At 39.7% G+C, this 13,052-nt stretch overlaps 1 protein-coding gene across 1 annotated transcript; it reads left to right on the forward strand.

Annotated features, from left to right (window-relative positions):
• The first annotated feature begins 1,760 nt into the window (after positions 1-1,760).
• cyp7a1 (cytochrome P450, family 7, subfamily A, polypeptide 1) lies at positions 1,761-11,887 on the forward strand. Its single transcript, XM_033651485.2, has 8 exons — positions 1,761-2,120; positions 4,063-4,303; positions 4,428-4,637; positions 5,009-5,203; positions 5,333-5,532; positions 8,714-8,844; positions 9,313-9,491; positions 9,598-11,887. The coding sequence occupies exons 1-8, from the start codon at positions 2,038-2,040 to the stop codon at positions 9,898-9,900; spliced, it is 1,542 nt and encodes a 513-aa protein (XP_033507376.1). The 5' UTR covers positions 1,761-2,037; the 3' UTR covers positions 9,901-11,887.
• Positions 11,888-13,052: the final 1,165 nt, after the last annotated feature.

Genomic DNA, 13,052 nt, shown 5'->3' on the forward strand with positions numbered 1-13,052 from the left:
AACGTGTAATCTATTGAGTCGATTTACATAGATAATTCACAATCATGAACCTAATCTGGATGTTAAACCTGCTAATTGCCAACTAATTTAACTAAATGTGTTATATTTTTAATATTTTCTCATGTTAGATTACGTGTTTCAAAGGCATCTGTGTATTGTGTACATAACAGAGCACAATACGAATTAAAATTGTAATTTCCAATAGTGACAAGCAATATTTATGTGCTTTACTAAATTTACACAAGCACTATGAGTGGTCAGGAGCAGGAGTAGATTTTGTTAGTAGCTACGAAAAGATCGGAGCTACTAAAATATTGATGAATGCGGACATGCACGTAAATTTCCGTCTGCAAACAGTTTACACACAAATTCCTTCTGCTCACGTTTCATGAATGAGACCCAGTGTATGTTATTAGATACTGTTAATGTCACTTATGCTTCTGATAGCTCTTTTTTTGGTCTGTTTCTGCATTATGTTGAGGAGGGCCATGCCTCTATAAATATAAAAATGTATGCAAAAAAAAAAGTGGATCACTTGCTCGCTTGTTTGAGAATGCACCAGGCCCCAAGACAAGAGCTGGGCTTTGAAGCCAATTTTTGTAGGGACAAAACAGTTACACGTGAGGCCCTGCAGCCCAAAATGACTTTTCTTTCTCTTTTTTCTTCTCATGACTTGACCTACATGCTAAAAGAGAAGGCTATAAATCAGTGGATACATTCTTTAGCATCACAACCCTTGCAAAACAACTTTGCACTACTGGAATTTAAAAACTGAAGTGTTGCTGGTTGTCCCTACCTGTTCACACAGTATGCACTGTTAATACTAGTGCTCCACCACAACTTAAGAAGCCCCATTCTGAGTGTTTTTCCCCTTGAATCATGTAGATGGATCATATTTTATCACTCTAAGTCACCATCTGTCAAACTGTGAGGTGTTTTTTAATAATGCTGCAATCTGTCACACTTCAAAGTTGTCTGTCTTGATGAACTAGATTTTGTCTCCAGTTACACAACAACAAGTCTTAACAGGGCAGACTTGTCTTATACCTTAGAATAATAATGTTCATTCCTGCTTCTTTCTGCGCCCATGCACACACACACACACACACACACACACACGGGAGCACAGCAGAAACCTTGAATCTATTTACCAACCCAGATGCATTATCGCAGTACAGCCCTGCAGGTAACATTGTCCATGGACCCGGGTCAAGGCCATCTCACACACACACACACACACACACACACACACACACACACACACCATACATGGAAATCTATTTCCTAGAGAAATCCCAGTGAGATAACATGCACGTAGTTCATTGTCCAGGACACCTTATTATTTACTCTACTGAAACATGTTAATATAACAAATAGAACTAAGATAAGTCTCTCTATTACACTTTTAAAAAAGACTTACTGTTCATGCAAACTTAAACAGATGGATTTGTTGAAATGTGTATTATTTATTATTTTATATATGAAAATATGTTTATTTTTAGATTTTAAAAAATCATCTCCCCTTACTTCATCCATAAATACATGTAGGGTTATCACAAAGAAAATCATTGCAGATAGATAGATAAATGCTTGTTTTGTTGCACAACAAATAATTTGGAAAAAACACAACTTTTTCCATGTCCAATTCCAGTGTGACACAGCTAAAGCTGATCTCAGTGACGATATCATATCATTTTCCTGAATCCGCCCTTGGGCCCACCCTGAGGGAAGAGGCAAGTATAAAAACATGTCACACACTGCCTGTCATCACACTAGGTTAAACTGACAGTGCTCACACAAAGGCTACTTGCACAATTTGACAAGCAGTGTCACTTTGCATTCATAGTCACCTGGCAGGAAAACTACAGGAACCTCAGGCAGGATCTTTAATACACATTCTTCTGTTACCTTTAATGAAGCAGGCAACAGTTAGTTCATCACAGTTCCTGTCAGTGTGATCTGTGTGGAGCATTAGTTGTGTTTAGTGAACCTCCTGGGGTGTTGCATCTTCCTCTCATCATCATCGACATCCACACCATGATTTTAAGCATCGCTCTGATCTGGGCAGTAGTGGTAGGATTCTGCTGCCTGCTGTGGCTTGCTGTGGGGATACGGCGCAGGTAAGACGAGACATAGGACATGTAAGATTATTCATTGTTTCAGTTCTCGTACTTTGCTTACACAGTGTGTCTAGCCCTTTAAACATTAATAGAAATATGCTGATGGACACAGATCAACAAGGACGGCAAGCAAAAATGCTGTGCATGCTGCCACTTAAGTAATAACCATTATGTCATTACCTAATAACATAAGGACTGTGCTGATCAAACAAAGGCTTATGTGAAAGTGCTGGAATTTGTTTGGTATGCTGCTGATTCACAAACATTGTGTGCTGTCAGTGCTTATCTGCTGTGGTCAAACATAGTCAGACTGATCAAATCTGAAAATAGTTTCTAATGTAAAAAAAAAAGAATTCTGTTTACAAGAGCATCATTATGACATTTAGGCTGGCATGTTACTGTAACAATGTTGGAAACTGGTTTGTAATGTTTTGGAAATGTTGTAGTTGTTAGGAGGATCATGTTTTGACTTCAAGGAAACTTTGCTCATTGACAACGTCTGAATGAGTTTCAATGAATATGAGCATAATAACAATAATTATAATAATAACAATAATAATACATTTTATTCATAGAGCACTCTGGTACTCAGAGACACTTTACAAGTTCAAAAAAGGTCCTGAATGTGTTTGGGGAGAGAGTTCTGGAGGGAGGAAGCAATTATGAAGAAGGCTCTGTTGCCCCAAGTCCAGAGCTTGGCCTGGGTGGTGGAGACAGGAGGTAGGCATCAGAGGAGTGGAGGCTGCATGAAGGAGTGTGGCAGTAGAGCAGGGTGGTGAGGTGGGAAGGGGCCTGGTTATACAGGGCTTTTTGAGTGAGTAGAGGAACTCTGAATTGGATACATTGTGGAGCAGGGAGACAGTGCAGGTTGTTGAGGAGGGGGGTGATGCGATCGTGGGAGTGGGAAAGGGTGAGCAGACAAGCAGCAAAGTTCTGGATGTACTGAAGTTTATTTAGTTTGGATGATGTACTATATGCTATTGCAGCATTCCATTCTGGATGTGATGAGGGCATGGGTCAGAGTTTCTGCAGCAGAGAGGGAGAGTGATGGGCAGAGACAGGTTGTATTTTTAGGTGGAAAAGGGCAGTTCTGGTGATTTGATTGACATGGTGTTCAAAGGAGAGGTTGCTTTCGAAAATAATTTCAAGGTTGTATTTGTCGGGGGAGGGGAGGGGGACAGACTGGAGTTGGGAGTGGTTTTGGTAAAACACCTGGGACCAATTATGTAATTTCTGATTTATCACAGTTCAGTTTGAGGAGGTTGGCTTTCATCCATGGTTTAATGTCATTGAGTTGCTATGGTGATGGATTTAGTGGAGTTGTAGAGTTGGATGTCATCAGTGTAGACCATGATAGCATATAAAATTACCAAGGGGGAGCATGTAGAGTACCAAGCAGTGAACCCTGGGAGATGCCTTGGGACAGAGGAGCGGGGGAGGAGGTGCAGTTATTGATATTGTTGTACTGTTGCTGATTTGTGAGATATGACCTGAGCCAAGAGAGAACAGTACTGGGAATGTTGAGGAATGATTCAAGGAGAGGAGAATGTTGTCGTTGATGGTGTCAACACATTAATGATTTGCAGAACTGTACAATGCCGAAAATTTCTACGAGTGACTGGACTTGTTATAGGGAAAAATGCCCACTAAACCAGAAGGGATTTCATGAAAAATTTACATTTTTGACATACATGGTTTTCATTGGAATGAAAGAAATACAAAAAACTTCCATATGCTGGCTGTAAGTTGCATCACTATTGCTCATATTGCTATTACTATTACTATCTCTAATTATTTTAAACAGATACAATCCTTATAATAATCCTCTGTATAGACAAAAAACTGAGGCCCAGTATAGAAAACATTTTGACTTTCCATCACTGGCACTTTGTATTGACCTTTACTGAATATTGTCTGCTATCTTCCTTGTCAATGCCCATAGGCAACCTGGTGAGCCTGCACTAGAGAATGGCTTCATCCCCTACCTGGGTTGTGCTCTGCAGTTTGGGACAAACCCTCTTCAGTTCCTCCGCAGCCGCCAGAAGAAGTATGGCCATATTTTCACCTGCAAGATCGCAGGCCAGTACATTCACTTCCTGTGTGACCCCTTCTCTTACCATTCAGTCATCAGACAGGGGAGACACCTGGACTGGAGGAAGTTCCACTTTGCTACGTCTGTCAAGGTACTGATTTTGTCATTTATAATTCATACCATGTCCTGTCAGGATATTTTGTTTTCCACAAGAGAAGATATTTTCATGTTTCCAGCGAGTCCAATGACTTAACTCTTCTTCCTATCCTCACCAGGCATTCGGCCATGACAGCTTCGACCCTCGCCATGGCCACACCACAGAGAACCTTCACCAAACTTTTCTGAAGACCCTGCAGGGTGAGGCTCTGCCCTCCCTGATAGAGACCATGATGGGCCATCTCCAGGACATCATGCTGAGGTCAGATACACTCAGCCCCAGCAAGGACCACTGGGAGGTGGATGGCATCTTTGCTTTCTGCTACAAGGTCAGTAATTGGACTTTGGACTGTATGCATACAAGAGAAGTTAAAATGCTGCAAGAGGTAGTCTGCTATCAGGCCTAAAGCTCTGTAGTTTATAGTGGTCTGGATTAGACTGACTCACAAAATCGGCTTGTAACTGACTCTATTAACTTTTTCTGTTATCCAACAAAGTCAGTTTTCATGGCTGCAACTCAATAAAACTAAATGCCAACAAAAGTAGCCAAAGGGGACAAGACAGTAATTATTTAAGTTTGGACACTGTATATTCAATTTACTCTTTACTCTTCCACAATCTCCATGCCCTACATTTGAACTTATAAAAACAGTGTTCTCAACACATCTAACAGATTTTCTTTGTTACTGCTGTCTTCCAGGTGATGTTTGAGTCTGGCTACCTTACTCTGTTTGGTAAAGATCTTGGTGAAGACAAGCGTCAGGCTCAGCAGGCGGCTCAGAAAGCCTTGGTGCTAAACGCTTTGGAGAACTTCAAAGAGTTTGACAAGATCTTCCCAGCACTGGTGGCTGGCTTGCCCATCCATGTCTTCAAAAGTGCCTACAGTGCTAGAGAGGTCAGTGGGTTTTTCCCACAACTATCAAAAGAAGCAATGACAAACTGCCTTGACCTGATGCCACAATGTCTCTGTGCTGCTATTTTATTTTAATGTCTTTTTGTACTTGTTTTGATTTTAAATGTCTAGAACCTTGCAAAGACCATGCACGCTGAAAAGTTGTCCAAGAGGGAGAATGTGTCTGATCTGATCTCTATGAGGATGATCCTGAATGATTCCTTATCTACCTTCAATGATGTGAGCAAGGCCAGGACCCATGTGGCTTTGCTCTGGGCTTCACAGGCTAACACCCTGCCTGCTACCTTCTGGAGTCTCTTTTATATGATCAGGTATGCTGATGGCCCTCTTTTTCTTTACTGTGTATGCTCACAGCAGATTAAACAGAAAGCAGCCACAATGAATTGCTCAAGTTAACAGGCAATAGCGGTTGACAATTCTGCTCTGTCTGAACAGTAATGGATCTGGTTCATTTCTATCTGATTTAATTATTTAATATATATATATATATATATATATATATATATATATATAAAGTACAGGCCAAAAGTTTGGACACACCTTCTCATTCAATGCGTTTTCTTTATTTTCATGACTATTTACATTGTAGATTCTCACTGAAGGCATCAAAACTATGAATGAACACATGTGGAGTTATGTACTTAACAAAAAAAGGTGAAATAACTGAAAACATGTTTTATATTCTAGTTTCTTCAAAATAGCCACCCTTTGCTCTGATTACTGCTTTGCACACTCTTGGCATTCTCTCCATGAGCTTCAAGAGGTAGTCACCTGAAATGGTTTCCACTTCACAGGTGTGCCTTATCAGGGTTAATTAGTGGAATTTCTTGCTTTATCAATGGGGTTGGGACCATCAGTTGTGTTGTGCAGAAGTCAGGTTAATACACAGCTGACAGCCCTATTGGACAACTGTTAAAATTCATATTATGGCAAGAACCAATCAGCTAACTAAAGAAAAACGAGTGGCCATCATTACTTTAAGAAATGAAGGTCAGTCAGTCCGGAAAATTACAAAAACTTTAAATGTGTCCCCAAGTGGAGTCGCAAAAACCATCAAGCGCTACAACGAAACTGGCACACATGAGGACCGACCCAGGAAAGGAAGACCAAGAGTCACCTCTGCTTCTGAGGATAAGTTCATCCGAGTCACCAGCCTCAGAAATCCCAAGTTAACAGCAGCTCAGATCAGAGACCAGATGAATGCCACACAGAGTTCTAGAAGCAGACCCATCTCTAGAACAACTGTTAAGAGGAGACTGCGCCAATCAGGCCTTCATGGTCAAATAGCTGCTAGGAAACCACTGCTAAGGAGAGGCAACAAGCAGAAGAGATTTGTTTGGGCCAAGAAACACAAGGAATGGACATTAGACCAGTGGAAATCTGTGCTTTGGTCTGATGAGTCCAAATTTGAGATCTTTGGTTCCAACCGCCGTGTCTTTGTGAGACGCAGAAAAGGTGAACGGATGGATTCCACATGCCTGGTTCCCACTGTGAAGCATGGAGGAGGAGGTGTGATGGTGTTGGGGTGTTTTGCTGGTGACACTGTTGGGGATTTATTCAAAATTGAAGGCACACTGAACCAGCATGGCTACCACAGCATCCTGCAGCGACATGCCATCCCATCCGGTTTGCGTTTAGTTGGACGATCATTTATTTTTCAACAGGACAATGACCCCAGACACACCTCCAGGCTGTGTAAGGGCTATTTGACCAAGAAGGAGAGTGATGGAGTGCTGCGGCAGATGACCTGGCCTCCACAGTCACCGGACCTGAACCCAATCGAGATGGTTTGGGGTGAGCTGGACCGCAGAGTGAAGGCAAAGGGGCCAACAAGTGCTGAACACCTCTGGGAACTCCTTCAAGACTGTTGGAAAACCATTTCAGGTGACTACCTCTTGAAGCTCATGGAGAGAATGCCAAGAGTGTGCAAAGCAGTAATCAGAGCAAAGGGTGGTTATTTTGAAGAAACTAGAATATAAAACATGTTTTCAGTTATTTCACCTTTTTTTGTTAAGTACATAACTCCACATGTGTTCATTCATAGTTTTGATGCCTTCAGTGAGAATCTACAATGTAAATAGTCATGAAAATAAAGAAAACGCATTGAATGAGAAGGTGTGTCCAAACTTTTGGCCTGTACTGTATATATATATATATATGTATATATGTATGTATGTATATATACACATACACACAAACTATACTCAGTGATCAATGAATAAATGAAGAGTAAACACCTGCTAATAGTCAAACACCCTCTTCATTCTTGTATCTTCTGAAAATCATCTCTTTATACGTCTTTTTATATTCTGACATTTCTTGAGCTCCACACTCAAACGATTCCACAGTTTCACTCCACAGATGGAAATACAAAAACTTTTTGTTGTCATAGTGCACAGACGGAGTCTTGAAATTTAATTTCCCCCTTAAGTTATATTTCACAAATCGTGTTCACAAGGGGGTTCATGTATTATTAAAGTATCTTTTCCACTGCACAAAAAACCTACTAACACTTTCTAACATCTGGCTTTTCAATGTCATAGGAAAGGTTTTAATTGGCATTTACACTCAGGTCAAATGACTGTAGTTATTTTCGGCTCTGGCTCTGATCGACATTGATGGAAACACAACACACTAATGTTACACCTTTACTGGTGAGATGCAATGACGTACCACCGCAAAATACTGTCTGTCTCCACCCAAGCAGCACGTGAACATTGATCCAAATTATTCTGCACCGAGTTTGAAAGAGAGAAGGAATAAGTAAGAGACATATAAAAAGAAGTGACCACTGTTAAGTATTCACAGGCCTCCATGCTGCTCTCTACTGTTTACTTACTTGTTTTACAGACTGTCTGTGATGTTAGGGTGATGTTAAATGTGATACACTGAAAAAAAACAAAACAAAAACCCACACACAGAAAATCATACTCTGGCAATGGAAAGGAGTCTATAGCCTATTTTAGCAGGTTTACTTGTGTTTTGAAGTATTGCACTAACTTTGGTGCAAAAGAGGTGCAAGAGAAGCCAGGCTCCTTCTGGCTTCCCTGTTATTCACACCTTGCTGCTGATGTCACTGAGTTACACACTTCAATTGACTGCAAAGGATTCACAACTAAATACTAAATATCATCATTTTAGTCTATGTCTACTTGTCCAGGTACTTTATGTCTCATTAAACTGAGGAACTGGGTTCTATGTAATAAGAGATGCAAATCCTGCACTGTTCATCTGATGTAAATATCCATAGTATAATAAACCAGTTTTCTTTTAGATTTCTATATATTTGCACCAAACATCATGGTAACAATTAAATTCCACTGTAGGAAACTGTCATATTGTGCTATTGCAATTAAATGAAATGAATTGTTCCTGCATAGGCTGAAATTATAATAAGTAATCCAATATCAGTAGTGTTAGTCATGTTATGGTCACTGTATGGTTTATACAGTGACCATAACATGACTAACAGGCTCCTGTATCTGTGTCCAGGAGTCCAGATGCTATGAAAGCAGCTGGTGAGGAAGTGCAGAAAATTCTGGAGGATTCAGGTCAGACGATTGACCCTAACGACCCCAAACTGAACCTGACCAGGGACCAGCTGGACAAAATGCCTGTTCTAGGTAAGATTACCAATAGATTATTAGAGAAAAAAAATTACTAGAAAGATAAGTTTCTTGTACGACAACTAATGTTGCAAAATTCACGTCAGGCATTGCCTAGTCTCGCTCACCAGACCTTTCTCAAGAAAAGAAAGGTCTGGCTGCGCCAACTCTCACTTTAAGATTGGAGAAAAAAATGCCCCGGCTTTTTTTTATTTCTGTCAACCAATCACAATCGTTCTTGGCGGTGCCACAGCAACGGTGCGCTTGAAAACTGCTACACAACCGGAGGTAGTAGGGCGGGACTTCAGCGGGTGGCTCGTTCCGCCCAATGAGAGGCTGATCTATGCAGCGAACTTCTGCCCACTCAGACTAGGCATTGCCTTTATAGCTATACAACATATCACTGTGGTCTATGTTTTTTTTAATGGACAGAATGTTGTGACCCTAATGTCTAACTTTGTCTTTCTGTCTACATTCTGTCTACAGACAGTATCATAAATGAAGCCATGCGTCTTTCCAGTGCTTCCATGAATGTGCGTGTTGCCAAGGAGGACTTCATGCTTCACCTTGACAACCAAGAAGCTTACCGTATTAGGAAAGATGATGTCATTGCCCTATATCCACCCATGCTGCACTATGATCCAGAAATCTATGAGGATCCCTATGTAAGACCCTACGAGAAAGCAATCCTTTTCAGGAAATTATTACAATTTGTGTTGGCCTACTGAAATCTCATCTTCTTCTTCCCTCTCTCTCCTCTTCACCTTGCAGGAGTACAAGTTTGACCGTTTCCTTGATGAGAACGGTCAGGAGAAGCCCACCTTCTACCGAAAAGGCCGACGGCTGCGTTACTTCAACATGCCCTTTGGTTCTGGGGTGACCAAATGCCCCGGCAGATTTTTTGCTGTGTATGAGATCAAGCAGTTCCTTAGCCTGGTGCTGTCCTACTTTGACATGGAACTACTGGACCCTGCAACCAAAGTCCCGCCTCTTGACCAATCCCGTGCTGGTCTGGGAATCCTCCAGCCTACCTATGATGTGAACTTCAAGTACAAGCTGAAATCAAACCACTAGGCTCTTTGTCAGGCAGAGAGATTTAACTATATATTGTACATAGTGTATATTTAACAGCATCAGTGAAAATGCCTTCCTGTATATGTAAATATAATGAATTGTATATTTTTGTTGCTTTAATTTGCTGCTGAAGAGCATGTAATGTGCACATATGGCTGGAGCCCTTACAAACTGTTAAAACCTTGGTAGTGTTGTCTTGGTTGGACCAGGACCAGCAGCATCTTTAATTCCTGTGCAAAGACAGATCTAGAGCCACATACATTTATAAAACAAGTGTGTTCTTGCATGTTTGGCCCATTTGTACAAAATCTTGTTTTTCAAATCAAGTTTTTGTACCTTGCAGATCGCTAATGGTTTCAATAGATTTCACTATGTCAGTCTAGACTCCTTAAATCAATCTACAGTTACCATGGCATAACACAACAAAATAACTTTTTAAAGAAAAAAACAAACAGTCTTTGCTGTGATAGATCCAGTCAGTTACACTGCAGACTAGGATGCACAATTTTTTTTCACTACCTACATTAAGTGATCATCAAGTCTCTTGTCAAGTGGAATTAATGTTATACTATACATGCATACTGTTATCATGATGGTCCACCAGCAGATGGAGACATGAAATAGAATGCATTTCAATGTATGTAATATTCATTCATTGTGCAAAATAAGACAAAGCATGTTGGCCGATTCTGATATTTCATTTTGTAGCGGATATCGGAGGATACCAATGACATGTCGATATTGTTGTGCATCCCTAATGCAGACTTTTTGATTCTGTAGCCTAGCCTAGTCAGTTACATAAAAACAAGAACAACAAAACAAAAAAACTCTACTTTGCATTATTTGGATATTCTTCTCATGTTTTATTAACTCAGTTAGGATACCTTAATATTTCCTTTTGTTTTGTTTTTTTTTGCACTTTGTGGTAAATGGGCTAAACATGCAAAAACACTGGTATGTTCCTTTAAGCTCTGGAGCCAGTGGAAGTTCACATTTCTGCAGTTTGAGATAAACTGCCACTCTAATGTGTGTTAGCATTGACTATCACAGCCAACACTTAGCAGTGAAACACATACTTTTACTATCTATGTATTTATTATATGGCATGTAGAAAAATATGTGTGAACATATGAAGTCATCCATTCTGCTCTATCACCACATGTTTGGTACTTTGTCATTTCACAATAGATAATTTATTCTGTGAGTTCAAATTACACAGTGCAGCATGACCAAACTCTTTTTTAAAATCAAGGAATACATCGCTGTAATCAGTAGGCCCATCATTTACTGACTTCACCTTGAAGTATGAAATAGATCTTCCATTAACCTTGGAGTTTGTTCTCTGGCTTTCTCACGCTGTAACGCTGCTGTCCCCACAGATGTGTCAGATTGTTGGCACATGCTGAGCTTATATGTGTCATCAGGCCTCTCAGAGTTATTAATGCAAGGTATGCTGCTTAACAAGATAAGTTGTAGTTTGTGTAAATACAATTCTACACTTAAGGTGCACCCTTAGAAATGAAGAAATGCTCAATGCAAAAGTCTGTGTGACATTTATGCTGCGTAGCTGGCTAAACAGTTTCTTTAAGGAAGGTGTTTGTGAGTGCTGACTCAACACGCCCCATTTTCAAACAGCACTCCTGACTTTTTCATACTGAGAATTGCATAATCATGACACATAATAGTAAAAACAAACCACATCTGTACTGACCATATTTGTATTTGTAAGGTTCAGTCACTGTACTGAGAAGGAATGTTCTTCAGTTAATGACAGAACTGTGCTCACGTGAAAACCAAACAACCACACTGACATTCAACATTTACCTTCCAAATTACACATTAACATGCTCTGTGAGCAGAATAAATGTGATGAACCTGGAGCAAGGTCATAACAATGTGCACAGCTGTTTTACCTGAAGAAATGTGCTACATGCATGTGTCGACAAGTACATGCTGTACTAACTGATAATAAATCAATATATTTGGACAGTTGTCTGTCTGCCATGTTTGATGTCTCTACCTGTTGAACCTGCAAATACAACAGGAAAACATTCCTCTACTGATCTGTCTACATCTCTCTCTCTTTCTTTCTCTCTCTGTGCATAAATACATATCCACATAATTTTGTTATAGATTATATATCTAACGCAATACTGTGGATAACAGATAAAAGCTTATTTATTTATTATTGTAGGTAGCATGTGTCAAATCTAATTAAAAAAAACAAGTTTATTTGTAGAGCACAGTCTCATACAAAGCAATTCAAAGTACTTCACACTGTGATAAAAAAAAATACAGGAAAGTTATAAATACAGAACTGACAGCACACACACACACCTACACACACAAACACACACACAAGACTAATAACAATTAATTAATTTACACTCTAAATTACATTTAGTTTCTTCTTAAAAGCAGATAGCGTGTATGTATATACTGTATATAAATACATATATATACAAAGCACTGTGATTACAGTTAATGAAAGAAAAAGATTTTGGTCAAACGTTAATACAAAAGGGTAATAATAAAAAAAAAACAAATGCTGTAGTCACTACAAAGGGGTAGTGTATTAAAAGATTGTGACAGAAAACAAATTAATTATGTTGTCAGTGAACATTTTGCCTATACGTTCAGTATCAGCGTCTTTGGGACTTATCAAGTTTTTGAATTAGCAATTAATTTCCTCATTACATTAATAGAAAATGTACTTTACTGTGCATTAATTACTAACCCTTTCCCTCAGAAACATATTTGCTGTTACAAGTTAGTCCTATATAAACAGAATGCAACCTGTGGGGCGGCCATGCTCATCAAGTAAACATGTCAAAACTGAAGCTAAGAAAATAAGACAAAATCTGAGTTGTTGGAGAACAGAGTCCACAAACTCTGGCAGCTCAGGTGAAGCTTAACTTGTTTAACAATTTTTACTTTCTTTTGTTACTAATTTCCACAACATTGTTATTAGTAAATAAATGGGATGAGGGGCATGAGTTGGAGCGCTGCCCTATCTCCCACTCCATTCAGCTTTAATGTTGCTCCAATACCACTCACACCATGAGCTTGAAGCATGATATATCCAGAAATGCATCTGTGTATTGCGCACGCGTGTTATGACTGTGGTCATTTACTTGGTTGTTTATGTTGTC

The sequence above is a fragment of the Epinephelus lanceolatus genome, chromosome 12 (genome assembly GCF_041903045.1).
Source record: "Epinephelus lanceolatus isolate andai-2023 chromosome 12, ASM4190304v1, whole genome shotgun sequence".
Lineage (NCBI taxonomy): Eukaryota > Metazoa > Chordata > Actinopteri > Perciformes > Serranidae > Epinephelus > Epinephelus lanceolatus.

Excerpts from the sequence above, each read along its gene's own strand:
- cyp7a1 (XM_033651485.2), top strand. The coding sequence starts at position 2,038 with ATGATTTTAAGCATCGCTCTGATCTGGGCAGTAGTGGTAGGATTCTGC. Across the intron at positions 2,121-4,062 it reads GCTGTGGGGATACGGCGCAG|GCAACCTGGTGAGCCTGCAC; the intron begins GTAAGACGAGAC and ends CAATGCCCATAG. Across the intron at positions 5,533-8,713 it reads AGTCTCTTTTATATGATCAG|GAGTCCAGATGCTATGAAAG; the intron begins GTATGCTGATGG and ends ATCTGTGTCCAG.